The sequence below is a fragment of the Vicugna pacos genome, chromosome X (assembly GCF_048564905.1).
Source record: "Vicugna pacos chromosome X, VicPac4, whole genome shotgun sequence".
Lineage (NCBI taxonomy): Eukaryota > Metazoa > Chordata > Mammalia > Artiodactyla > Camelidae > Vicugna > Vicugna pacos.
Genome location: NC_133023.1, coordinates 113,141,012 through 113,167,777, shown reverse-complemented (window position 1 = coordinate 113,167,777; position 26,766 = coordinate 113,141,012). Strand labels below are relative to the sequence as shown.

The 26,766-nt window shown below is 57.3% G+C and overlaps 2 protein-coding genes across 6 annotated transcripts; both read right to left on the bottom strand.

Moving 5' to 3' along the window:
- Positions 1-200: 200 nt before the first annotated feature.
- On the bottom strand, positions 201-1,814 carry LOC107035175 (EKC/KEOPS complex subunit LAGE3-like). The gene is made up of 3 exons (XM_015252305.3): positions 1,225-1,814; positions 740-865; positions 201-531 (listed from the first exon to the last, which is right to left on the bottom strand). Exons 1-3 carry the CDS (start codon positions 1,554-1,556, stop codon positions 393-395), a joined length of 597 nt encoding a protein of 198 aa, XP_015107791.1. The 5' UTR covers positions 1,557-1,814; the 3' UTR covers positions 201-392.
- A 2,586-nt stretch (positions 1,815-4,400) lies between these two features.
- IKBKG (inhibitor of nuclear factor kappa B kinase regulatory subunit gamma) lies at positions 4,401-26,715 on the bottom strand. Of its 5 annotated transcripts, none has more exons than XM_031675435.2 (10): positions 26,561-26,715; positions 23,121-23,322; positions 19,838-20,049; positions 16,250-16,368; positions 13,778-13,930; positions 13,122-13,197; positions 11,909-12,052; positions 11,480-11,622; positions 11,245-11,306; positions 4,401-10,995 (listed from the first exon to the last, which is right to left on the bottom strand). In XM_031675435.2, the coding sequence occupies exons 2-10, from the start codon at positions 23,305-23,307 to the stop codon at positions 10,853-10,855; spliced, it is 1,239 nt and encodes a 412-aa protein (XP_031531295.1). In that variant the 5' UTR covers positions 23,308-23,322; positions 26,561-26,715; the 3' UTR covers positions 4,401-10,852. The 5 variants fall into 5 exon arrangements, with proteins under 5 accessions (XP_031531295.1, XP_031531296.1, XP_015107799.1 ...); XM_031675436.2 differs by having other exon boundaries at positions 16,250-16,365; XM_015252313.3 differs by having other exon boundaries at positions 13,101-13,197; positions 26,561-26,697.
- Positions 26,716-26,766: the final 51 nt, after the last annotated feature.

Below are 26,766 nucleotides of genomic sequence, written 5' to 3'. Positions count from 1 at the left end.
AGCTATTACAATTAATTAGTGAGCTCAGCAAGGTTGCAGGATACAAGATATTTTAGAGGGAGCTAATCACGTTGAATGGCAGGCCACAATTTTCTTTTTGTTCCATTTTTACATTGTCTTCAGTTACATTGTACTACTTGAATATCTGAACCCCAGAACCTCCCCTCCAACCTGAGGACAAACGCAAGACTACTAGGAGGTGCAGTAGAATAGCAGTAGCTCAGGTTTATTTTCTGTAATTAACAAACGTTTAATTGCCAAACAAAATACATGGGCCCTGAGTGCGCAAGGGCCAGAAGAGGCAAATGATCAGAACCCAATAACAAAGTGGCAACTACTGCAGAGAGCAGTGCCCTGGGGAAGGATGCTTAGAGCAGGACACATCAGTTAGGTTAGCCCCCCTTGCCCTGCTGAGGCTGAGCAAAACTCGGGGGCACAAAGCACTGCATGGCCTGCATCACCAGGAAAAGCTGGTCAAGGCAGGAGGCGATGGAAGTTCGGAGCTGGCCAGGGTCTTCAGCAGTCAATCGGCTAAAAGGGAGGGAAAAATAAAATTCGTTAGGAGGAGGGGAAGCACATTCCTCCCCCTGCCCCCTCACACCGACAATCCCAGAGCACCACAGCACCACATTTCTTCCTTAGACTTCACCCCTCCCTGGCTCCATGACAGCTCCACCTGGGCGGAGACTGGCTCTGGCCACCTGTCACCAGCCCCTCCCCGGCCCATTGTAGAACTGACACAGCCAGGACGCTGCCATTCACACTGAACTCCTCCTGAACTGGCCCTTGCAGTTCCACATTTGGAGTCAGGAACCAGTGGGCGATCTCCGCCTCCACGGGCGACGGGAACGGCACAGTGAAGAAGCTGGTGGAGATATGGTTAAGGCACCATCCACACGACTGATTTTTGCCTGCGCCGCTGGCCTCCTCCTCACTGGGACCCGCCTGCCTCCCAGGCCGCCCCTTAGGCCATCCCCAACCTCCCACCCTATACACTTAGGCCAGCCTGGACGTCACAGCCCCTACCCTCTGGTTCACCGCAGACTGGTTTGCCTCACCACTGCCACCCTCTGTCAGCCCAGACCACCCCTGGCCCATAACCCCCAGCAGCCAAGAGTACCCTCCTTTTACACTTTAGGCCCCACTCGCCTGCAAGACCCCCCCAAACCACCTCCAGCCTATCCCCCGGCCACCCAGCCCGCCAGGGCTCCTCAAATAGGATACAACTGAAGCAGCTGATTACCCGGACCTCCAGCCGTGGGTGCTGCATCTCCACCAGGCCCTGCTGCCTGGGGTGCCCGCTCAATCTGGGGAATGCCACCGGCTGCACCATCCGCCTCTCCTGCGACACCGGGGCCTCCGGGAGCACCTGGGCCGTCGAGGTCGCCAGGGTCTCCAGGGTCACCAGGGTGGATGGGTTCACCGGGGCCACCTAGGTCGCCAGGGCCACCTGGCGCGCCCTGGCCACCACCGGCTGCCTCCACTGCAACAACCGCGGCACCTGCGCCTGCATCTGCTGCCCTCACGGCTCCTCCACCATCCGCGTCAGACCCCATCTTGGATCCTCCCACCCTCGCTATGAGGAGTAGCTGAAGGACAACGTGCCCCGTCACAAAACTCAACCCCTTCACAAGCAGTGCAACTCGGGATTCTCAGGGCGCCTGCGCAAACAGACCCCTGGCACTGCCTCCTGACTCGTGATTGGTTCCCGCCAATAGACCCTGGAGACCCCGTAGGCTCTCTAGCCAATGGGCGCTCCCTTATGAAGCGCCAGCCCGTAGAGCGCTGTGTAACCCTAGTGAGCCTGCGCAAACTGACACCCACACGGTCTGCTCCCTTTAGACTGGCCCTGCCTCGCGCCCAGACACCCCATAAGCTGCTTAGCCAATGAGACCTCCGAACGACGCTCCTCCCCTTCACGTGGTGTGGCTCGAGCTCCCCAGTGCGCATGCCCAAACAGACGCGCGCCCAACAAGGTCTGTGGGCACGTGACCGTTTCCCGCCAAGCCTGCGCACCCAGAGCGAGCCCCGTGCACCTCGCAGTCTCTGCCGTGGTGCCAGCCGGGCCACCCTCATGTCTGACCAGCCTGCCGACCGCCGGTCCCCTGTCATCGACTTCTGGGAGTGAGTCAGGCGCCTCTGGGCCACGCCCGGCCTGTCCCTCTGGCCCCCCACCCGCAGCTCGAGACTGCAGGGGCGGGGGTGGGGGCCCAGCGATGCGGCGCGGCTGTGCCTGCCGGCCTGGGGGAGCGAGGCTGCGGCGGCGGCGGCGGCGGCTGCTGCTGCTGCTGCGCGTGCCGGGGATGGCGTGGGGCCGGGCCGCCAGGGGCTCGTGGGCTCCAGGCACACGTGCTGCAGAGACACCGTCCAGGCTGCAGGCTTGGGCCCCGGCCTGGCCCAGGTGCACAGGACGGAGCAGCTGGACTCAAGGGCTGCAGGAGGGGGAGCACCACGCCCGGGCCAGCTCCGCGTCTCTTTGCCCTCGGCTAGCACAGCCCTCGTGCGCTCTCCCTCCCCCAGGAGCAAAGTCTTGCGGCTCTCTGGGGGGCTGGAGGTGCCAGGGGCCCTCAACTGGGAGGTGGCCCTGTGTCTGCTGGCCTGCTGGCCTGCTGGCCTGCTGGGTGCTGGTCTGCTTCTGTGTCTGGAAGGGGGTCAAGTCAACAGGAAAGGTACAGCAGGCGGGGGGAGGGTTTGGCTGGGCGCGGAGGAGAAGGGACCGCAGCATGAGGGGGCAGCATTGCCTTGGGGTGGGGTGTCTCCGCCAGGGACCACTGTTGCAGTGGGAAGTGACTGGACCAGGGCCAGAGCCCAGGGAGGGGGCAGGGGGCAGGTACTTCCATCCAGGCCACTTGATCCCCGCCCCGTGGCCTTCCAAATCCAGGCCCAGCAGCCTTCCCTCCCCAGGGGCAGAGGCCCAGGCAGTAGCTGCCCCTTCCCTGGGTGGAACGTCCCCAACCCACTGTCCCTCCCTCCCAGTTCCTCTCTATCCCTCACTGGCTCTGTTTAGGCGGTCTCAGTAAGACCTGGTCTATGCCTGTTCCTCTCACCTGCCTGTCTGGCCCGGGGGATCCAGAGGGGAGCCTGGACACCTCCCTCCCTCCCTCAGGGGCTCCCTGTCAGGTTGCAGAGACATATATAAGAATAGTTGTGCAATAGAAGAAGGCTCACTGTACAAAGGTTGGAATAGACCCTCGCTCCTTGGTTCAGTAGTGCACGGAGCCCCAGATGGCCAGGAAAATGCCTCAAATCTAGGTCAGTGGAGCCTCTGTGTGCAGACTGTGATGGTGACTAGGTCTTGAGTAGGTCCATGGACGGTAGCGTGCCGTGCTGGAAGCCATGGTGGGAGGGAGGGCGGGTCCATACACAGAAAAGGAGTCTATTCCAGAGAGAAACATTTGCCGCCCCCTGCATCAGGGAAAAGGTCCAATTTATTAATTTTTCTGGAAGTATATTACAGTTTGTTTACAATATTATATTAGTTTCAAGTGCACAACGTAGTGATTCGGTGTTTTTATGCATTACACTCCACGTAAAGTTATAAAGTATTGGCCCTAGCTCCTGTGCTGTACAATATATCCTTGTTGCTTATCACATACAACTCACCCATCTAAAGTGAACCACTGACTGGGTTTTAGGATATTCATAGATTTGTGCAGCCATCACCACAACCAATTTCAGAACATTCTCATCATCTGTAAAAGAGAGGTACCCATGAGCAGTCACTCCCCAATTCTCCCAAACTCCTCCATCCTAAAAACCACCAGTTGACTTTCCTCAAACAAAACTTAAATTCACGTTCAGAATAGTTATAATAATGTATTGGAAAATCTAGTGTTTTGGCATGGCCTCAACTGGAATTGCTTTTCCAGCCTTCCCTGCTACATCGGGTTGGCCCCTGCCCTAGATATGTTACATGCATCATCTCATTAGTAACTGTGCAGCACACAGACGGCATTCTACCCATTTGACAGATGAGGAAACTACAGCTCAGAGAGATTACAGAAGGGGCACGGGCAGGACTTGTCCGGGTGAGCCCAGAGTCGGTGTTCCGGCCTGTGAATAGCCAACATGGTCTACTCCAGAAAAATAAGAGATATAGATGCTTAAATTCCCTCCAAGTTAAGTCACATGGTCCCTAAAAGAGGTTTTCAGTGTCATCATCTCTACCACGTTAACACAGTCATTTCTGTCAAGGTCCATTTGGCAGGACGGGGTGATGTCTGCAGAAACACGGACACGGGAATCCTGATGGACCTTCTGTAAATACGCACTGAGCGGCGCTCTGTGCTGAGCACTGTTCCAGAGGATTCTGCCCCACTGATACGGACAAGACCGCTGCTCTCCCTCTCGTGGAAGGAGATAGAAAACAAACCAAAAAAGATCGGGAATTCAGACAGGGCAATGGATTTACAATGGAGGCTTTATTATTTTTTTTACTGAAGTGTAGTTGCTTTACAATGTTATGTTAGCTTCTGGTGTACAGCACAGTGATTCAGTCATACATGTGCATGGTCCTTTTCATACTCCTTTTCATTATAGGTTACTACAAGGTATTGAATAGAGTTCCCTGTGCTGTGCAGTAGGTCCTTGTTTACCTCTTTTATACATAGTAGTTTGTATCTACAAATCCCAAACTTACAATGGAGACTTTAGATGAAGGAGGTGATGCTTCAGCTTCAAGCTGAACAACAGAAATCAGCCATGCAGAGACTGGGAACAGGGCACACTCTCCATAGGGGGGCCAACAGGGACAAAGGCCTTAAGACACACTCGAGGAAAGGGAAAGGAGGTGACGTCAAGAACTACAAGAACTCTTGGCAGGAACACTCCATTCAGCCCCTGGCTTTCAGGGATGGCCAACACTGAATGCCTTAGAGCAGCCTAAGGTCACATCCCTGGGATGGCCCAGCCCCCTTGCGAGTTCCTGCCTGAGGAGACAGGGCTGGCAAAAGAATTCACTATTAGTTCTAGCCAACCCCTGACACGGCCCCCCCCCCAGAGCCTTTCTGTGGACGGCTCCCACCTGTGAATCCAGCCTCTGTCCCTCTGAGATGTCTCTGTACCTCCTACAACCCAGCAGAGTCTTTCCCGGGGACCTGACAGCCATTCCTTTGAGATGGAATCCTTGGAAGGACGGGAGCCTCGGTCTCCCGGTCTCCGGGCCGGATGGAACCCCAGCTCCCATAACTGCCACCCACCTCGTCGCATGGACCCTGACCCACCCTCTGTGAGTTGTCACCTGAGCCCCTGCTTGCTGTCCCCCACCTCACTGTCCCTTTGGAAGACCAGCGTGTCTGTGCAGATCAGATCTGCGCTCAGCACCTCCCCTGCTGTCACCAGTTGCCAGGTAAAACCTGCTTTAGGCCTTTCCCCGAAGTCCCGCTGTGCTTCTCGCTGACACTGGTGCTGTGCTGCTGGCCTGGGAGAGAGACAAGGATGGCAGGAGGGCGTTCGTGTCTAGCGGGGACAGAGGCTCCGTTTAGCAGAATGAAACAGTCGTGCAGATGGACAGTGGTGATGGTTGTACAATAGGAATGTGCTCAGTGCTGCTCAAGTGCACACTTAAAATGGTTAAGATGGTAAACTTGATGTGATGTGTACTGTGCGATTTTTTTAAAAAACAAACACCCATACCACAGAGTGTTTGGAGAACAGCTTCGAAAATCAAATTTCTAACTCAGCTTTTAAAGACTGAATTGCTGGTTTGGAACTCTGCGCTTTTAGGTTCACAGAACCGGAATTTGCTTTGGGAGCACAAGTGGACGGCAGTCCGGACACCCTGACACAGCCTCCCGAGCAGTCAGCGGCCAGCGTGTGCGCGCGGTTTGCTTTGGGCGACATGGCACAGTCCCCGGGGATGTGCTCCTAGAAGCCAGGCTCTGAGGAACTTGAGTCGCCATCAGTGCTGGCCCATGACTTGGTAACACAAGCACTTCCAGGACCAACCCCCGGGTCTGCCCCAAACCCATGTGCTGTGCGAGCACACCGGAGAGTATGGCTCAGGGTGCAGTGTCTCACTTCCTGATTTCTTAAAGCAGGGGCTTCTCCTCCCTGAATGAAACATGGGGTCTGCCAACCCTGTACTTAGCAGAGCAGCTAATCCAACCAAGAGCCCTGGAACCCACGTCACGGAGGACCGTGTTTAGAGTGCCCGCGTCAGCCCCCAAGTCTTGCTAGACGCTTACAAAGTCACCTTTGCTCTCCATCCGATGTTCAGTTGATTGCGCTCAGCTGCTCTCCAGTGTGAGGGTTAGTGGGGGAAGTCCAAGCGCAGATCAGTGTGCAGCTGTCTGAGTACCTAGACACCGCTAACCTCGACGGGGCTAAAGAAGTGTTTGCAAATTAAATGAGACAAGTCAGCGACGGCCCAGGATGGCACGCCCCGGGAGCACGCTCCCAACTCCACACGCCTGGAGTTCTGGACACCCCGCCTCATGCTGTAGCACGTGCTCTGACTGCAGGTTGAGATGTCTGCTCTGGAGGCTTGTGGTTTCTACCTCAGCGAGTGCGTCCCAGCTCAACCTTGGGCAAGGTCACGAGAGAGCAGCCCTCGCCCACGGCTTCACCCCTACCGAAGACTGAGACGCTCCGTGAAGTGGAGGGAAAATGTGCAAACTCTTGCCTGCTCTCAGGAACGACTCAAGCGGAAGTCCAAACTTTGAGGTTCCCATTTTCTGGATGAGGGGCCTGAGGCTCAGAAAGAAAAAGTCACTAGCCCCCCATCAAACTGCAGCCGGGAAGGCCTCCCCGGCGAGCCCCCCTCGCCGCCCCAGGGCCTCGACAGCCCGCGCAGGGACACATCACTTCTCGCGTAGGCCTGTCCCCTCTCTAACGTGTCCGTCGTCAGCTGCCGACGGAAGGCCTCCTGGTCATGACGTCGGCAGAGCTGCAGCTGCGTTTCCCAACAGGAAGGAACAGACTCGCTGCCGCCTCAGGCCTCCTGTAAAACGGGGCTAGGCTCCCCGTGGGTAATGGGTTGAAATGTGTCCCCCCCAAAGAAGAGACGTGGGAGTCCTCACCCCCACCGCCTCAGCATGTGACCGTGTGTGGGGACGGGGTCTTCACAGAAGCGGCCCAGTTCAGGTGAGGTCACTAGGGTGGACCCTGCTCCCGTAGGACTGGTGTCCATATTCAAAAGGGAGACTTGGAGACGCAGCCAGGCACGGAGAGAAGATGGGAAGACACAGGGAGAAGACGGCGTCTGCAAGCCAATGGGACAGGCCTGGAACAGGTCCAGCCCTCAGGGCCCTCCCAGGGAGCCGACCCTGCCTGTACCTCAGTCCTGGACTCCGCCTCTGGAACTGGGAGACAAGACACCCCTGTGGTTTGCCCCCACCCCGTTCTGGGGTGCTCTGTCACCAGCCACTAGTGCAGACAAGGCCCCCGAGCCCACCTATGCCAGGCCGACTGCACTGGGACGTATCTTTTCTAGGTATCCAAGTGATACGTGTAAATTCCAGGCATCTAGACAAGACATCAGCACACGAGGAAAACTTCCTCACAGGTGATCCGAGCACCCGCAAGCGTCCCGAGGGTGGCCGTCTGGGCACCTGCAGCTTTTACGTTTTTATTGGGGGTCACACTTTCTACGTGATTTTGTCTATTGGCTTTTTCACACCAACATGCTACAGAGTGTGTTGCAGGTGACGAGGTGTCCACAGCACTGGCCACACGTGCCCATGTCATCCAGAAGCACGGCCTCTGATGTCACCAGGGTCTTTGGCAGCTACAGATGAGGGTGTGGTGAGCACCGGCACGGGGCCGAAGTCACTGTGAGTCCCCGTCTGTCCCAGTTAAGGACGCTGAGGAGGCTTCAAAGTGCCCAGTCCACCCCGCCCGGCCACTCTCATGGAACGGGCGGCATCCCAGGCCTGTCCCTGCACCTTGCCGGCGGGGCACCGGAAGCCTTCACTTCTTGCTATTTGGACATTACTTTCTCTCAGGGAGGGAGAAATGCTTTCTTATTGAGCTCATCTGATCAGTCATCTGGATTTCTCCTCCACACGGCCGTGAAGATCGAGGGACCACAGCTAGCGAGGCATGCTGTTTCCCTCCTGGGAGGACTCCGACCTCTGGTTCCGGAAGGCCAGCCTAAGGACAGCTGGCAAGAAGGTGGAATCCCTCCCCTCTGGGCGAACGACCTGGTTTAACATCCTTGGTCTCTAATGCACCGTCGGCCCGCAGAAGGAAGGAGGCAGGTAGCAGGGGCGCCCAGCCTCCAGGAAGAGAAGGTTCAAAAGGATGGTGGTTCCCAGCCGACGCCTGCTCAGGTGGCCCAGGGCCCCGGCAGGGACCTTTGTCAAGCTCCCAGCTGCTGCCACCGGGCAGCCGCCACTGCCAAAGCCCAAGGAAGCTCCTCAGGGAGAGAACGTCCAGCTCTCTCGCCGCTCCCGGGCGTCAGCCCCCCTCCAGAAGGGGGGGCTGGGCACCGAAGGGCGCCTACGCGCCCGTGCCCCCCCCCCCCAGAAGCACAGAGCCCGTCCCTGCACAGCCAGTGGCCACTGCCCAGGGTGTGTGCGGTCCAACAGCTCTGTTGGGCCGCGGCCCACCCCCTGCTCCTGCCCACATCCGCTGGCCCCAGCAGTGTTCAGCTGGAGACGAGATGTCTTAAGAACAGTCCCCCAGCTGGCCAGAGCCCTCCCCACGCCAAACTCCAGCTTTCCTCGCCACAGAGCACCATGGGCCTCTGCAGCCCCGTGGCCACCGTCACTCCGGGGAACAGGCCCTCAAACTGAGCTGCAGCTCCTGGGGACACCTGCCTTCAACTGCATCTGTCCTAATCTGTCACCCCAGAAGATACCCCTGCACTGGGTTGAATGGCAGCCCAGGGAGATGCACCATCCTGACCCCCAGCACTTGTGACGGTGAGCTTACTTGGGCAGGGGGTCTTTGTGGGTGTGAGGAGGGTGAGGATCTCGAGATGAGAGCATCCTGGACAACACAGGGGTCCGAAACCCAATGCCTGGTGTCCTTGTAAGAGATACAACAGAAGACACAGGCTTCTGTGAAGAAGAGAAAAGGCCATAGAGGCAGACGCTGGAGCAGCACAGCTGCCAGCCAAGGAACTCCAAGGACAAGCATCAGGAGCTGGGGGAGAGGCCTGGGACTGACTCCTGCAGGGCCTCCAGACGGAGCCAAGCCCGCCCACACCCAGACTTCACGCTGCTGGCCTCCAAAACCTTGAAAAAAGGAATTCCTGATGTTTTAAGGCACCAAGTTTGTGGTCATGACAGCAGCCCTAGGGAAGAACTCCATTCCCCCCAGGTGGAAAGAGCTCTTGTAGAAAAGCTGCAGGGTCAGGATGGAAGCGCAGCGCGCGTGAGCGGAAAACCTGCCTGTGCTCTCCTGAAGGACACGGTGCGATTAGACACTTGGGCTTCCGGACACGGAACAGACCCTCCCGCCCCGACAGAGGCCAAGAAAGTCCCCAGCCCAGGCTTGTTTTCAGAACAGGCTGCTGGCTGGGCTGTCTTCCAGCCTGAGACTTGTAGCCTGACTCTAGTCCGCCCTCTCGCTGCCCCAGGGCAGGGAGCCCTGGAGAAAACCCAGGGCTGGATGGGCGACACCCGATCCCCAACCAGGGGAGCCTGCAGGCGTGCGGGGAGGCCAGGGCACCGAGGGGCAAATGTCCTCTCCTTACTACAGCTGCAAGGGTGATGCCCACGGCCCTGACAGCCTAGGAAGGATCAAGTCCTGTGAAACAACAAGGCCAGGTCCCCTGGTGTTGATAATCTGCCAGAGGTTGCCAAGTGGCTTGTGTTGGCAGGGCCAGGGCTCTGGCGGCCAGTGCGGGGCATGGGAGATGAACCCGCCACAGCGTGCAGAAAAGGAAAGGAAAAGGATGTGTGTGGGAAGCGTCCGTCCATCTGACCAAGAGGTGGCCGCGACAACTCCAGAGCCCAGGCCGTGGAGGAACAGTGGAGAAATGTGACCGCACGAAGACAACAAACTCGAGTCCAAAACACACCGGAACCAAGACAGTAGGAAAAGATCACCGCAACTTCGACCACATGCAGGAGCAGGTCCCACTAACAACCAAGAGCTCCTATAAACCGACGAGAAAAGACTACAGCTCAGCAGAAAAATGGGCAGAAGAAACGGGCGAGCCGTTCGTACCAGAAGAACTGGAAAGGACCCTGCAAGCTCGGAAAGATGCTCAAACTCACTCTTAACAGAGAGCAGGCCCCAGCCCCCAGGCAGGACGCCCCTCACCTGGGGCAAGGCTCCGGGGAGCCCGGGGGAGGAGAAACCCCGCCTGGGGTGGAGGAGACGCGGGCACCACCTACTACTCCCTTTGCACTGGTGCCGCTTCTAAGAATCCGACCCAAAGGCGCACGTGATCGATGCACAGGGGTCTTCACTGCGGCGTTGTTTATGACAGTGAAAAGACTGATTGGCAAGAACCCAAATGTCCATTAGTGGCAGACAGGCTGTCCACCGCGGTCCCGCGGACGATGGAACAGCACACTGGCCGTAAGAGGGCTCAGCACAGGAGCCTGGGTGGGAGAAGGGTCCGTGGGTACTGGCCATCTCAGCCTGGGGAGCCATTCATGCTGAGGGCCCTGGCCTTGGTTCTTGACTCCATCAGTGCGGGTGGAGGGAGGAGTTCCAGAGGCGAGCAGTTCAAGCGGACAAAACGAAGAAAAGGAGCCGAAGGTCAGGCCTGGCTCAGGCTCCAGGTACCCGGGAAAGGGCAGACCAGCGGAGAGGGGTGCTGAAGCGTGAGGCCCTGCAGCTAGCTCTTGGGGCTCAAAGAAGGGGCCCCCTGTCTGTCGGCCGGCCCACGATGCACAGCAGGCAGGCAGGAGGGGAGAGCGGCAGCCCGGGGCAGCGCGCAGCTCCCAGTAGAGCCCTAGTCGATGCACTCCATGACGTGTATCTGCAGGGTGTCTATGTCAGGGGCCTGATACTGGCACTTGGGGCAACAGAAGTTGAGTGGCTCCTCAGGGGGGCTTCTCCTCTGGCTGGGCAGGGCCAGTTGAAAGGAGTGGTGAGCTGGGGGAGAGAAGAGGTGCCAGTTGGGGTGGGCTGTGTGTGTGCCCCGTCACACAGACTGCACAGAGGAGAGGGGCAGAAAGTCCTGAAACTCAGTGGGACCTTGGGATCTCGCCACAGCTTCTCCTTCAGCCCCACCCCAGGATGCACAGCGCAGAGGAACTCTGGGGAGGCCAGACATGACCGCCCCTCACAGAATCCTTCTCCCAGCACCCGCCCTACCCACCCCTCCTCTGGCAACCCACTCACTCGAGGCAGGGGCTAAGGGGGCCTGGGAGACCTCTACGTGTCGCTTCCTCATGTCTTCAATCCTTTGAGAAGAGAAATGGTCCAATGAACACATAGGAGTCAGTCTCCGGCACCAGAGATACAAAGCTGATGGCAGGCCGGCCGGCGGGGCAGGAGGCGGGGCGAGGCCAGCTCACCCACCAGGACAGGCCCCAAGCCCCGCCCCACCCCTCATGGGCCCCGCTCCAAGGCCCACCTGGCCGATTCCTGGCAGCTGGTCTTTAACCTGCTGTACTCCCTCTGCAGCTGCTCCAGCTGTTCCTGCAGGAACTCCTTCTTCTCAGCCAGCTTCTCCCGGGCCTGCCTCTCAGCCTGGAAGTCCGCCTTGTAGATATCCGCCTGGCAACGACAAGAGAGGGGCAGTGTCCACCGTCTGTTGGCCACATACAGGACACTCCATGCTGGACACAGGGGCAGTGGCAGGGAGTGGCGCAGAGCCCGCTCTTGCCCTCCCAGAACTCATGGCATGAAGTCACCCCAAGGGCATCGAGAGGTCGAGAAACATCGCAAGAGGTTCAAAGAGCTTCTGAGAAGCCGCTGCAAAACAGCAGCAGACACGCCAGGTCCCAGTGCCAGCAGGCCCAGTCTGGTCACCCACATGCCGGCCACTGGGCAGAGCCCTCACCTGGGCTTTCAGGACTGGAACCGTCTCCATCACGATCTTGTGCTGCTCAGCCTCTTCCTTCAGTTTGTCAATCAATTCCTGTTTGGCCACCAGGGCCTCCTCGGCCTGCTGGAGCTGCTGCTTGAGATCTTCCAGCTGTGATCCCTAGAGGTGGGCAAGGGGGAGCTGACGGAGCCCCCAGGCCAGCTGCTACTCCAGGCCAGAAGTACCAAGAGGAATGAAACATCGGCCCTGGCCGGCCTGTACTGGGGTGATGCTAGCCACAAGATGCCCCTGTGTCCAGGGCACAGGAGAGGTGGAGGCTGGAAGACGTCTGTGAGATCGTCTGGCACAAGCTCCCCACAAGGCTGACGTTACCTGCCCAGCTAGACAGCCCTCCTCTAACCCTTCAAGGGACAGGGGTCAGACTGCCTCCTAAGGCTACCTGCTCTACACTAGGCTGGTCTCCCACACTGATGCTCCACCATGTACCTGCTAAGCTGAGACCCACTGGTCCTTCCACTCTGCCACCTGGTCAAAGGTCTGCTGGTCCCCTACAGTTGCCCCCTGCTCCCCACACACACACAGACCCACTCACACACAGATGCACAGACATGCACCCACCGCCAAGCCTTCCCTCTACAGATCAAATTACCACAGTTTTATAAGCAACTCTTCCTCATGTGGCCCAATTTCACGCTGTACCCTTATATCTCTCCTGGGTCTAGTGAAGTTTGACTACATCCTTCTGAAAACATGACCAGTAGAACCTGCACCCAGTACAGGTCCGAAGAATACAAACTAGAAATAGGCTCCCAGCCAACTTCAACGTCGGTATGGAAACCTTCCCAGGCAAAGTCAAGCCAGGAGCCCAGCTGGGGACGCCCAGCAGGACGCCCACTGACAGGAGCATGTTCCTGCCCATGCAGGGAGCATCCCAAGGCCCCGCCTGGGTCGCCAGGGGCAGCGAGCGGCACAGCCATCTCCTGGCTCTGAGTGGTCACTCTGTGGCCCTGACAAAGCTCTAGGATGAGCTGCGCGTCCCTCCCACAATCCGACTCCGTCAGGCCTACTAAGGTAGAGCCTTGCGTGCCGAGATCCCTGACCCGGGGGCAGTAGGCCCTGGGCTCTTCTCTGCCCCCGAGCCACGGGGAGGGGGGCGAGGGGGAGGGCGGGCAGCCCCGGTAGCTGCAGTGATGCAGCCTGCACTCACTCGGCTCCGCTCGCTGCTCACCGCGCTGCTCTTGATGTGGCTGTCGTACTCCTGGAAGAGCTGGTGATAGGCCACCTGCAGCTGGGCCAGCTTCCGCCTAAGGAGAGGGAGGCACGGCTGGTCCTGATCCAAAGCTGCTGTTCCTGCTTCCAACGCCACCCTCTTTCTTCCTGCCACATCCCCAGACCAGAATGTGGCTTCCAGGGTGGCTTTGAGCCTTAAAGGCCATCAGGCGTGAGGCAGGCTTTGCTAACTAGTTAATGTCATTTTCCTTCAACTGAGGTTTTTGAAAAGTATAAGAAAGGCTTATAATAAAATGGAGCTGTCCGGTACTGTTGAGAAAAGTCACCTTCGGGGGTGAGTGTAGAGCTCAGGGGCAGAGCGTGTGCTTAGCCTGCACGAGGTCCTGGGTTCAATCCCCAGCGCCTCTGCTAAGGGGAAAAGAACAGTCAACTTCATGAAAAACATAGAAAAGCAGGGTGACCATTCGAAAGACGACTCGAAAGGCAGGCCAACAAAAAAAGGATCCCGGATCGGATGCTGTTAACGTGCGGGCCTGAGGCGGGAACGTGGCTACGGACTGGAGAATGGACAGTGTCACCCATCAAAGATGGGCCGTTTGGGGGTGACCATGGTGGGGGACAGAGTTGGACCCCCAGAGGGCAGAAGGCACTCACTTCTCCTCCGAGGCAGCCTGGCGCTCCATGCGCAGGGCGGCCTCCATGCTCTGGTTCTGCATGCGCAGCTGGTCCACCTGCACGCTGTGCCGCTGCTGCAGCGCCTCCCGCTCACTCTCCAGCTGCCGGGCCTGCTCGCTGGCTGCCCGGGCCCTGGTGGGGGGGCGGTGGGGAGAGGTCACAGGATCCCTGCTGCGCAGACAGACTGCCAGCAGCAGTCAGAGCGCCAGAAGCCGGGCGCGGGGAGAAGTCAGAGTGGAGTGTGACCTAGAGGGGGAGACCTCCAGGTGTCACAATGGAGGCACTGTCACTGGAGACAGGGACAACGGCAGGGCACCTGGTTGGGGGTGGCACATATGTGTCAAGGCAGGGGCCCACAAGGCCACCAATTGCGGACTGCGAGGACACCTGGGCCTTGGGTTCGGGCTGATGACACCCATCAGGGAAGCCCTTTTGAAGGGCTTGGTCCCGGGGGAGAGGAGCCCAGGGAACTGCCCAAGGAGTGCTGACAGGGGACCAGAGCAAGCCCAGTAGAGGGGGCTGGGACAGACTGGAAGGAAAGGAAGTAAAGACAGCCAGCAAAGACGGGCCTTTCTAGAAGGTGGGGATGGGGGAGGTGAGAAAGGGGATGGGGCAGGGGGAAGGGCCCTTTCCCTCTCCATCACTGTTCTAGAAGAGGCAAGGAGGTGGCTGGTCCACCTCAGCGGCTCATCTGGAGTCCCAGAAGTCCACACCCACAAGCACAGCCTCCCCTTGCCCACCGGAGAGACAGCCGGGGCCTTGACAGAGAATTCCTCTTGCCATTGGCACTGCTCCAGTGGGTGTGGATGCCAAGATGCCCAGGCCCCCAGGCCCCCGTCTCCACACTTACACCCCACACAGCTCCCTAAATCTCTAGGTGCACCCTTCAAACACATCACCCTGCTGTCCCCAAGGCCTTCCTCAGTCCCCACTGTGGGGCAACACTGGCTGTTTCTGCATGGGAGGTGGTGTTTACTGGGGATCTCCACTGGTCTCACCTGCCAGGGGCCCTAGAACAAGGAAATGGGCCCTTCCAATGTGACAGGCCTGGGCTTCAAAGGGCCACCATGCATACACAGTTTGAAGCTGTTAAAACGGCCATGCCAGCCAAACAGTGAGACAAGCAAGAGCCCGGCCTGAGAGGCCCAGCTCAGCACTTAAGTGCTCGAGCACGTGGCAGAGGACAGGACGGGACCCAAGAGCCTACATCCTGTAGGGTCATTAATGGACCAAAATCGGCTGCAAAACTGCACTAATGGCATCAGGCATCCAGCAGCTTCTTTTATGTGCACAGAAAAAAAGATACGCAGCAGAGACACCAAACTGTCTTCAGAATTACACGTGTGCCTTTCAGAAAGCTGGGGGCACAGAAGAGGGAAGACAACAGAATGTGGCCGGCCAGCCTTCCGTGCGCTCCTCCGGTGCGGCGTTTCCCAGGGGGAAGCAGGCTCCCGCCTCTGGCGATGGGAAGGGCGTCTCCACCACCCCCCCCCGCCCCGTGGAAAGAATAAAACCATACGAGCATCTCAATAGATGCAGAAAAAGCTTTGGATAAAGCTCAACACCCACTTACGGGAAGTTCCTGCCGGCTCCTCTAGCCTCCCTCAGGAAGGCGCCCCCGACCCTACCCAATGCGCCCTGATCCCCCACAGCCCTGGGAGAGCTGGGGCCACCCCTATCAGCTGCACCCAGCCTTCTGGAGGGCAGCAGCTGGGCGCCCTGACGATCACACAAACAGCCACGCCCTCTGACCCAAAGACCCCGCTTAGGGGAAGCCACCTTGCAGAAGAGAGCTAGCGGCAGGCCCAAGGCTGGCAGCTTGGGAAGGGCTGGCTGGTGAAGTTGGCCTCATGGTGGCGCCCAGGCTGCAGGCTGGTGCGAGTCCCCTATGCTGACATGACATGTTCCCGACTGATCAGGACGGTCCCTGGGCCTGGACCAGTCACACAACAGAGCGCATGCCTGGTCGTGATCGGCCCTCAATGAAACCCGGGGCGCCCAGTCTCTGGGTTCCCTTGGAGGCCAAGGGATGCATCTGCCGCTGCTGGAGAAGGGAGAGTGCTCAGGGGGTCCCTCAACGGAGGGAGACAGGGAGCCAAAGCATGGGGCTCCACCCCAGACCCATGTCCTCTGTCCTCGGGCGTCCTGGCATGTGCCCTTTGCTGTGACAAACCTCAGCTGTGGGAGCACTGAGCACACTTCCCTGTGGATCACAGGGGTGCTCTTCCCCCCACCCCAAGAAGATGCTCCCTAAGGGAATCATCCCAATTCCAGCAAAAGGTCACAGAGCCCAGAAGTGCCGCTGGGACCCAGGTCCCAAACCCCCAGTCCCCAGCCCCACAACTCACCTACTCCAACGGCCCTGTGCACTCCAGTCCGTTCTGTCCCAGAGGAACTCTCTGGAGGCCCCTCAACTGTCTCATTCTCCTCAGGCCTTCCCTCCCCACTCACCTGCTCTCCAGAGCCTGCCGCTCCTTGGCAGCAGCCTCCAGGCGACTCTGGCTCTCCTGGAGCTCCCCCAGCAGGGACGTCACCTGCGCCTTCACCGAGGCCTTGTCCTCGGCCATCTGCTGCAGGGGAGAAGGCCGCCTTCTGTCAGCAGGGCTTTCCCGCTTGCCACCCACCCCGGGCGGCCCCAAGCCCCAGAGCCACCTGGAAGCACTGGGACGCGTCACCCTGAGGCTTCTCTCCTGTCCTCGGTGCCCCCACTTCCCTCACATCTCACCTGTGGAAGCTTCTCCATCGCGGCAAGGCAACTGAGGCAGCAGAGAGGGACCAAGTCCCAGGAGCCCACAGTCCCAAGCCCCTCCTCACCCCTGCAGATGAGGCCACTAGAGACCCAGGGACACAAGTGCACAGAGATGCCCCAAGTCTCCAAGGACCGAGCCCAGAAGGAATCTCCCTGCCTCTCTGAGACTTGGCATCAAGGGAGGTAAGACTCAAACACGGCCACAAAGACACGTGTTCCAATGCCCTATGCCACTAGAAGGTAAGATGGACTGACACTGTTTCCAAAAGACCTCAACTGGCAACAGAATCCAAACTCTACATCGCCCAGACTCCCTCATCAAACTGTCCAGACCCAGGTCCCCTGAGACCTCAGGCAGTTCAAGCCCAGGGTCAAGCCTCAGTCCCCGCATCCCCGGCCCCTCCGGAGGAACCCCTAGGTAGTGACCACCCCCTGCCCTCCTCGTCCCCACCCTGGGTTCACGCACACGGGCACGCGCACAACACACCTCCCCACCCACCACTCCTGCCCTCTCCTTTTCAAGTCCAGTCTCAGGACCACACCTCTTCTCCATGTCCATGCACATGAGGGTGATCTGATCTGTTCTCTCAAGGCTTCCAATACCCTCTACAGGCTGCTACCTTCCAAATTTGCACCTCCAGGACAGGTTCCTCTCCTGAACCCCAATGCAGCTATCCAACTGCCTGCCCCACCTCTACGCCAACGCCTGTCAGCAGGCCCTGTCAGCTAATGCACCCACTTCAACCCACCACCGCACCCACCCAGGCTCCCCGTTTCATTCCTGTGGCTGTCAGAGCCAGGGCTTAAGACAACAGAAATGTGCCGTCTCCCAGTTGAGGAGGCCAGAGGTCCAAGATCAAGGGTGGGCAGGGTTGGCTTGTCCCAGAGGCTCTCGGGGAAGAGTCCATCCTGGGCTCCTGGCCTGGCTTCTGGAGGAGGCCAGCATCCCTGGCATGTGGGGCAACATCTCCACTCGGATACCTAGTTCTCTAGACAAAACCGTGGAGTCCTTCTCGAGTCCTGTCTCTCACAGCTCACACCTAATTCATGCAGGAATCCTGTCAAAATGTATGCTAGACGCTACCTGATGACACTAAGCAGCCGTCGCTAACGAGTGTAGGTGGGATGGTGGTGCAGTGGTCATGCTCCTTTCGGAGGCATTTCTTAGAGATGCACAAGGGAATATTCATGAAGGAAATGAGGTGATGTCTGGAATGTGCTTCAAAACAATGGGGTAACTCCTGGGTATGCAGCCAAAATAAATGAAAACACACATCCACACAGGAATGCTCATAGCAGTGTTACTCCTGACAGCCAAAGAGTGGAAACAACCCAGCTGTCCAGTAAATGATGACGGGGTAAAGAAAATGTGGTCCCTCCATCCACGGGAATAACGTTAGACCATAAGAAGGAGCCAGGGACTCGCACAGGCTACAACATGGATGAACCTCAAAAACACGGTGAGTGAAGGAAGGGTTAGAGACACTGCGTAACTCCACGCAACGCGACGCCTCGAGCAGGTGAAGGCAGAGACAGAAACCAGATTAGCAGGGGCCACGGGAGGCATGGGACCAGAGAGGATTGCTGATGGGAATGGGCATTCTTCTAGGGGTGATGAAAATGTTTCAGAACTAGAGAGGGATAATGGTTGTACAACTCTATAACTATACAAAAAAGTACTGAATTCTACACTTTAAGAGGGTGAATTTTATGGCATGTGAGCTTTATCTCAGTAAAGCTGTTCCAAAAAATTCCACACTCTGGCTGCACCAGGCTCTGCAGGGATGCGCATTCGGGTGCGCCCCAGCTCCTGCTGCGGGCAGCATCTGCCGCCCTCACCGGCTCGCACTGTCAGTGCACAAGAGTCCTCTTAGACTGATGAGTTGGTGGTGACCTGGATTTTCAGCTTGAAGAGAAAATGCCAAATAGTTTTCCAAAGTTGTGGCACCAAGTGATGCTGCCACCAGCAACATAAAGCCATGTCCCCGCCAATACCCATCACTGTCCAACTCATCACCTGGAAATAGGGCTTGGGCAGTGGCTCTGATCCATACTGTGACACCAGCATCACCCTGGAGGAGGATGGGCTCTGATCCATTGATTGCTGAGGACCAGAAAGGACTCAACTCTATCCACATCCCTGCACTCAAGAGACTGGAGCAAACTCTAACATGGATTCGAGCAGCCTAAGGTCACATCCCTGGGATGGCCCAGCCCCCTTGCGAGTTCCTGCCTGAGGAGACAGGGCTGGCAAAAGAATTCACTATTAGTTCTAGCCAACCCCTGACACGCCCCCCCCCAGAGCCTTTCTGCGGATGGCTCCCACCTGTGAATCCAGCCTCTGTCCCTCTGAGATGTCTCTGTACCTCCTACAACCCAGCAGAGTCTTTCCCGGGGACCTGACAGCCATTCCTTTGAGATGGAATCCTTGGAAGGACGGGAGCCTCGGTCTCCCGGTCTCCGGGCCGGATGGAACCCCAGCTCCCATAACTGCCACCCACCTCGTCGCATGGACCCTGACCCACCCTCTGTGAGTTGTCACCTGAGCCCCTGCTTGCTGTCCCCCACCTCACTGTCCCTTTGGAAGACCAGCGTGTCTGTGCAGATCAGATCTGCGCTCAGCACCTCCCCTGCTGTCACCAGTTGCCAGGTAAAACCTGCTTTAGGCCTTTCCCCGAAGTCCCGCTGTGCTTCTCGCTGACACTGGTGTCTTTATAAGAAGACGAGGAGAGACAGAGACACAAGAAGAAGGCAATGTGTCAATGGGGAGAGAGGCTGGCACAGGTCCTGCCCTCGTGGCTCAAAAGGAACTGACCCTGCCCGCACCCTGATCTTGGACTTCTGGTGATTCTGGCCTGAGGCCGCATGTCTCAGCTTGACCTCCTGAGTGCGGGGACCCAGGAACTCAGGTCAGCTGGGCAGGTGCTCTGGGCCTCCAGGACCGACCCCCATCAAATCCCCGGACAGCAGCGCTCAGGGAGCGTCCCTAGTGACAGCAGCCCATGTGTGTTGTCACCTGTCGCTGCTGGGAGAAAGGGCACTGTCCCATGACTTGGCTGGTGGGAGGCCCGGGAGCTCGCGCCTGGCGTCTCCCGGACCTGCCCTCCGTCCCTTTTATCTTGGCTGGTCTCACCCTGTCCTCCCCAGTCTCACCCGGAACCACGAGAACAGCTTTTCTCAACTCTGTGAGTCCTCCTGGTGACACAGAGAGCCCAAGGGAGCCCCTGGGGACCCCTGAGCACAGGTCACCCGGGTTCTGGGCATGCAGGCAGCTGGTGGCCCCCGGCTACCTGCTGGCACCGCTTCAGGCGCTCCACTTCATGCAGGGCCTGCTCCTTCTGCCGGCGCAGGTCCACCTTCTCCAGGCTCAGTCTCTCCACCAGCTTCCTGGCCTCCTGGAACTTCTGCATGAGGAATTCCTTCTCCTCCCGCTGGCTGCCCTGCAGACGCTGCAGCTCCTCACAGCGCTCCCGCAGCATCTGGTTGCTCTGCCTGATGGCATCTGGCAGCAGAGGACATTACAAAGGGGCGGTGAGCCCTGCATGGCACCCTCCCCAGACCGCCGCAGCCCCCCTGCCCCCCAGAGACAGCTTCGAAACACTTCCTTTATTTCATGAAGCACTTTCAAAATCAATTTCGCAAGTGCTGTGCCCCGAAATTTCTCCAACGAGCTCCTAAAGCATGTGCCAAATGTCACTTGCCTTGTAAGTGACTCTGAAATTCAACTGAACTCTGCTCGAGGTGGGGGGAAGGTGTGCCTGCTCTGGGGCACTGGGGCACTGTCCTCGGGATCAGGAGGTCCTAACCCACCTGCAGACTTGGGGGACGGCCACCAGTACAAAATTCCCTGCGGCATTGCTGGCCACAGACTAGAGGCCAGAAGCCTTGGAGTGGTCCAGTCACCCCTCCTCAAGCCTCACTATCATCTACAGGTTCAACGGGACAATCACACCCAGCTCATAGGCTAAAGAGGGTTAAATGAAAAAGCAGACCAAGTGCCGGGTGCACAAGATAAACTCCAGAAACAGCCCGTCTGCATGCAGTCAGGAGAGGCTGGGGAAAGGAGCACCACACACCAGGGACACCCCAGGCAGCAGAAGACTGTTAGGGGTGACAAAACTGAGCAGTGACACACAAAGGTTCTAGCCACAACAGAGCTGCACAAGACAGGGGCGGGCAGCAGCTTCAGGTCACCCCCAGCCAAGGCCCGTAACGAGCTGCTGGAGCATTCCGTTGCTGGAACTGCAGTGGCTTCTGAGCCTGGCTGCAGAGCCACCTCTGCACTCCGCTGTGCCCGTGGGCCTCCTTCCCTCAGGGGAGCCTGGGGCACATGTTCCCCCACCACCCTCCACCCGCCATCCTGCTGCGCCCCCGCCTAAGGCTCAGCTCAGCTCACGGGTAATTTCTGTTTTTTAACTGAGGTAAAATGCACATAACACCAAATTCACCATTTTAACTGGTTTAAAGCAGACAAGTCATTTGGGGCTTCAGAGTTTTTCACAAAGCTTTGGGTTCATAGCTATCTCTTTCCAGAACATTTCCACCACCCTCAAAAAAAACCCCATATCCACTGGCAGTCACTTCCCCGCTGCCCCTGGTCCCTGGTGCCCACTGGTCAGTTTCTGTCTGCACTCACCCCTCCTTGGACATGGCACCTCCATGGACTCCTTCACCAGGTACACACTACTTCTCCCACAAAGCTTCCCCAAAAACATCCCAAGCAAATTCTGTGTCCTCCCCTCTGCCCCTGCCTCTGCTGACACAATCACGAGCATCGTCGGGGGCAGACACCCTCGGGCCCCAGGGGTCTGGCCCAGGGCCTGACACACAGCAGTCTTATAGCAGAAACAAGCGGAGCCCAAACTCCCTGCAGGGCAGCTGGAGGGCCATGGTCCCTGCACAGCCAGCAAGCCACATTCTCACCCCTGAGCCCCCTTTGGCAGAACAGAGCTCTGGAGTGTGAGCTACCGCTCCATCCCCTAACCTGGCTGCCAGCTCTATGTGGTCCCAACACAGTAAGACATTTGAGACATCTGGGGGTATCACTGGTTGTCCTAGCTGGGAGGCTGCTATCAGCATCCAGCAGATAGAGGCCAAGGATGCTGCCCAGCGCCCTACAGTGCCCAGAACAGCCCCAGACATCTGAGCACTCAGGGGAGAACCTGCCCTAAACCAGGGAAGTCCTGGCCCTCCGCGCTCAAATCAGGGCCATCTCCAAAGCAGGCCAGCCCACCAAGAGACCAAGCAGCCCCTTAGTGGCAAGCTGACTGCACCGGAAGCCTTCCATCCTGAAAAGGGGGGTGATTCACCTTGATAGGAAGAAGGGACACATTCCAGGCACAGGTTTGGCCCCTACCCACAGGGCCTCAGGCAGCACTGGTCTCTGAGGCCTCTAGAGCATGTGATTCGTCAGCCCAGGGTCCCATGTAACATCCCATCACATCAGGAGGTGGCGGAGTGGGCCCATGACCGTGGACTCCACTGGCTGTGTCACATGCCAACCTGCCAGCCAGCCAGGACAGTGGAGGGCTGAGTGAAAACAACAGGAACCAGGAAGAAGCCAAAGGAGCCACAAACCACCATCACTCTCCGTGACCCATCTAGGGAGCCTGTGCCACCCACCACCTAGGTCCAGTCCCCATTGGGAAAACATAAGTCTCACTGACTCAGAAGCTAAGGGCACCATGTGGGCCTCTGGGGTTACTCAAACCAAAGGAGCAGCAGGCCAGGACAGGCGCCCCAGGGCACGAGCAGAGAACAAGAGGGAGTGGTCCCACGAGGCGACCAGCAACGGGTCACACCCCCCAGGGCAGCCACACCACCTGGGGGGCACGGTGCCATGGCGTCTGGGACCTGGAGAAGTTGCCCCCATACAGGTGAGGACGGGGAGGTCGAGGGAGCGGGGCGGACGGGATGGAGAAGGGGGGACAGTGGGAAAGAGGGGGAAGGGGAGGAAGTGGGGAGGAAGGAACCTACTCGAACCACAGCCACTTAGGGGAGGGTGCAGCTTTAAGACAACCTTCAGTCTCTTCAGAGAGCTGCCTGCCCAGGGTCACCCCCAACCCAGAGGGGCCTGGACCTCCCTTTCCTGAACCAGCCCACTGGGCCTTCTGAGGGTAGGCCACGCCCATTCCCAGAATAGACCATACCTCTTTCCGGAGCAGGTCACGCCCCCTCCCAGCACAACCAGTGCTTAATGACTGATCAGTATGAAGATACAGGGGCCTCAGAAGGGTCCTTCCAGCTCCAGAGCTCCTCGGAGGTGGGCCTGCGCTGCAGCCCAGCCTCCCCATCCGTCCACCCCTGCTTCGCCACTGGCCTTCCCTTCCCTTCCCCTCCCCAGTGCTGGTTCCGAGAGGACTCTAAATAAACGTCTGTATCTCAGAGTCCACTTCCAGGGAACCCCGCCTAAAATAAACAGGGAGGGTGACTGAGCTTGAATCACTAACTGGCCCTCAGGCGCACGTCCACCCCAGGCCCAGGAAATGCAGAGGTGCAGGGGTGGGGAATACACCTTCCCCAAGCAGGGCCAGGTCCCCTGACGTTTTACTCCACACCCGCTGTCTTCCTCACCTCGGAGCTCTTGATTCTCCTCCAGACAGCGCTGGAAGGTCTCCGGGGTGCCCTGCTCTGAAGGCAGGTGGAGCATGGCCGGCTTCCCCAGAGAAGACTCTTCAGCCAGCACGTCTGGGTCCCCGGCTGGGCCGCCGCTAGGCTGCACCATCTCACTCGGCTGACTCTTCCAGGGCGGCCTGCTCATCCAACAAGGCAAGCTCTGAAAGACAAAGCCAGCGGGGACCTATGCAGGATTCTCCTACCCTGTTGGACAAGGAGGAGTTCCAGGGCCATGCTAAGCAGAGTGATCAGTACTTTCCCCAGTGGAACAGGGTGCTGAAGTGGGCTTTGGGGTCTAAGAGGTGGCACGTATTCCCACTCCAAAGGGAGGTGCGGGCCCTTAGGCGGGGCTGGAAAAGGCCGTGGGCCAGCACTGGCTATAACTGTGCCGAGCTCTCTCGGGGCTACAAACTCAGGCTAAGAATTTGACCAGAGGGAAAATTATGGAGATTCTTTTTGGAGGGAGGTGTCAGTGTGCTGGGAATCCTACCCCCTACACACACCTCCAGGCAGGAGCAGAGGGTGCTGGCCCCTCACCCAGCACAGTAAGTTGAATGATGGCCCCCAATAAGATATGTCCACATCCTGACCCCCAGAACCTGTGAATGTGCCTGATTTGGAAAAAGAGTCTTTGCAGATGTAAAGAAGTGAAGAGTCTGGAGATGAGATCCTCCTGGATTATCCAGGTGGGCCCTGAATCCAATGACAAATGTCCTTCTAAGAGACAGAAGAGGAGAGACATAGACACAGAGGAGAAGCCACATGAAGACACAGGCAGAGACAGGAGGGAGGCAGCCACAAGCCAAGGGACGTCTGGAGCCCCCAAAAGCTGGAAGAGGCAGGAAGGACCCTCGCCTGGAGCCTGCAGAAGCACAGCCCTGAGACACACTGATCTCAGACTTCTGGTCTCCAGAACTGGGAGAGGATGCATCTCTGTTGTTTGAAGCCGCCCCGCTTGTGGACATCTCTTACAGCAGTCCTCGGACGTTAATATTCCTAGTAAGAAGGGGTTCGCAGAGACCACTCACAACCTGATAACTGTTTCCTGGAACTGAGGGGCCGAAGGGGACATCTGGTATCTGACATGGGGTAGGGGTGAGGGAGCAGAGCTCAGTGGTAGAGCGCGTGCTTGGCCTGCATGAGGTCCTGGGTTCAACACCCAGTCCCTCCATTAAAAAAAAAAGACTGACTACACGGAGGAGGAGGCTCTTCTCAATAGAAGTTTCCAGGAGTAGGCCTGAGCTACAGCCCGAAACCTGAATGCCGGATAAGCTCGGATGTTTCACTATGACACTGATATTTCACTGAACATCCTACTGACCCATCAGCAGTATCTGACCAACTGCTGATCCCTCCCTCAGCTCCCAGAACAGCCCACACTCCCCACACGTGGTGGTGCCCCAGGGCTCTGTTCTGGGATGTTTTCACTGACTACAGTCATTCCACTACTAATTCCTAATTCCATGCAGACTCCCAGCTTTAACCCTCATTTTCATGCCAATGATGCTCAAAATTAGAACTCTTTCCTGAACTCCAAACTCACACATCAACCTCAACATCTCCCCTTGGATAGTTAGTCAGCCTCTCAAACCTAACCTCCCTAAAACTGCCCTCGTGACAGTCCCCAAAAGTCAGTTCCACCTACAGCCTTCCTTATTACCAGCTGATGGCAAATCCACCCACCAGGTATCAGGACAAAACCCTGGAGTCCTTCTCGAGTCCTCTGTCTCTCACAGCTCACAACTCATCCATCTGTCAAAATGTATCCTAGACTCTGTCTGATGACACTAAGCAGCAGTGGTAGAGCACGTGCTTAGCCTGCACAAGGTCACAGTGATACTGTGGTTGTGTTTCTTTCAAAGTCATTTCTTAGAGATGCACACAGAAACATTTACAAATGGCGTCTGGAATTTGGTTCAAAATAATGACAGAAGGCGGGAGGATATAGCTCACCTAGTAGAGAGCATGCTTAGCATGCACGAGGTCCTGGGTTCAATCCCCAGTACCCCCTCTAAAAATAAATAAACCTAATTACCTCCCCCCTAATTAATAAAAATAAATCATTTTTTTAATAATGGGGGAACACCTAGGTATCCACCTGAAAGAAAACACATGTCCACACAGGAATGCTCATAGCAGCATTACTCCTGACAGCCAAAGAGTGAAAACAACCCAAATGTCCATCAACTGATGAATAAACAAAATCCAGTACTTTATGCTAAGAGAAAGAAACAACTCACGAGAGACCGCATATGATTCCATTTATGTGCAAATATACAGACACAGAAAGACTAGTGGCTACGTAGAGCTGGGAAAGATGGGGTGATGGGGATGATGGCTAAAGTGTATGGGGTTTCTTTTTGGAGTGATGAAAATGTTCTGGAACTAATGGTGATGACTGTGCAAGTCTGTGAATATACTGAAAACCAGTGAACTATACACCTGAAATCGGTGAATTGTGTGCCATGTGTATTATATGTCAATACAGCTGTTTTTGAAAGTAATGGGAGAGGATTGTGAGGGGTACAAATTATACAAAGGTAGCCACGAGTTGATCACTGTTGAAGCTGGGACGTGGGTACATTAGATTTACTATACTATTCTTTCTACTCTCATACATCCTTGAAATTTTTTATAATAAAATGATCAGAGCAGCAGCCTCTCTCACCTGGATTACTGCAATAATCTCCTAACAGGTCACCCTGCTCCTACCCTTGCCCCCTACAGTCTGTTCTCCTGACCGCGCCATAACAATCAGCCTAAAAGTAATTCTGATCACGTCCCTCCTCTCCTCAGATCCATACCCTGGTTCCTCATTGCCCTCCGTATAAAAGCCAAAGTCCCTACAACAGCCTACAAGGTCCTGCACTATCTGGTCCCCCATCACTTCCTCTCTAAGTATTCTCCCCTCGCTCACTTTACTTCAAGTACACTGGCCTCCTTACTGTTCCTTGAACATGCCAGGATTGCCCATTCATCCTCAAGTCACAGAAGTGATAGGAGGTCCGACAGACATTAATCATTTTGCAAAGTGAGGCACATTAGGTAAGATAATTTGGCTGCCAAACTATATTTGAGATCTTTTTATAGAACTTAACTACCTCAAATGCAGTCAAGTTAGATGAACAGAAAATATCTACGAACTAGAAGAGTCATCCACGAACTAGGGGTGTGGTCACACTCCGTGGTGGCACGGGACGGAGAGACGGAAACAGTCCCGTCCGCCACCAAAGTAACCTGAATCCTGCACCGGCCCGCCTCGGCCGATGCTCTAGAAGCGGGCGGCAGAAACGGGCCGGGGCCCAACAGGAGGGGGAAGCCTGGTCGTCCGGGGAGGGGTCTCGGAGGCGGCGGAAAGCCCACCGGTGGTACCCTGTCTTCCAAGAAGAGGACCACACCTGTCAGCAGAATCGATCCGATGTGAGAAGGGCAGGAGCGGCGGGCACCGAGCGCTCCTCGGACCCCGGCGCTCCGAGAAAGTCCAGGTTCCGCAGTCGCCCTTCCCTTGTCCCGCTGCCAAATTCCCAGTTCCGGCTTCCGGTGTCGTAGCTGTGGGATCCGGAAGTAAAACACTCAAGCCCCGCCCCCACCCTGGAAGCCGGCG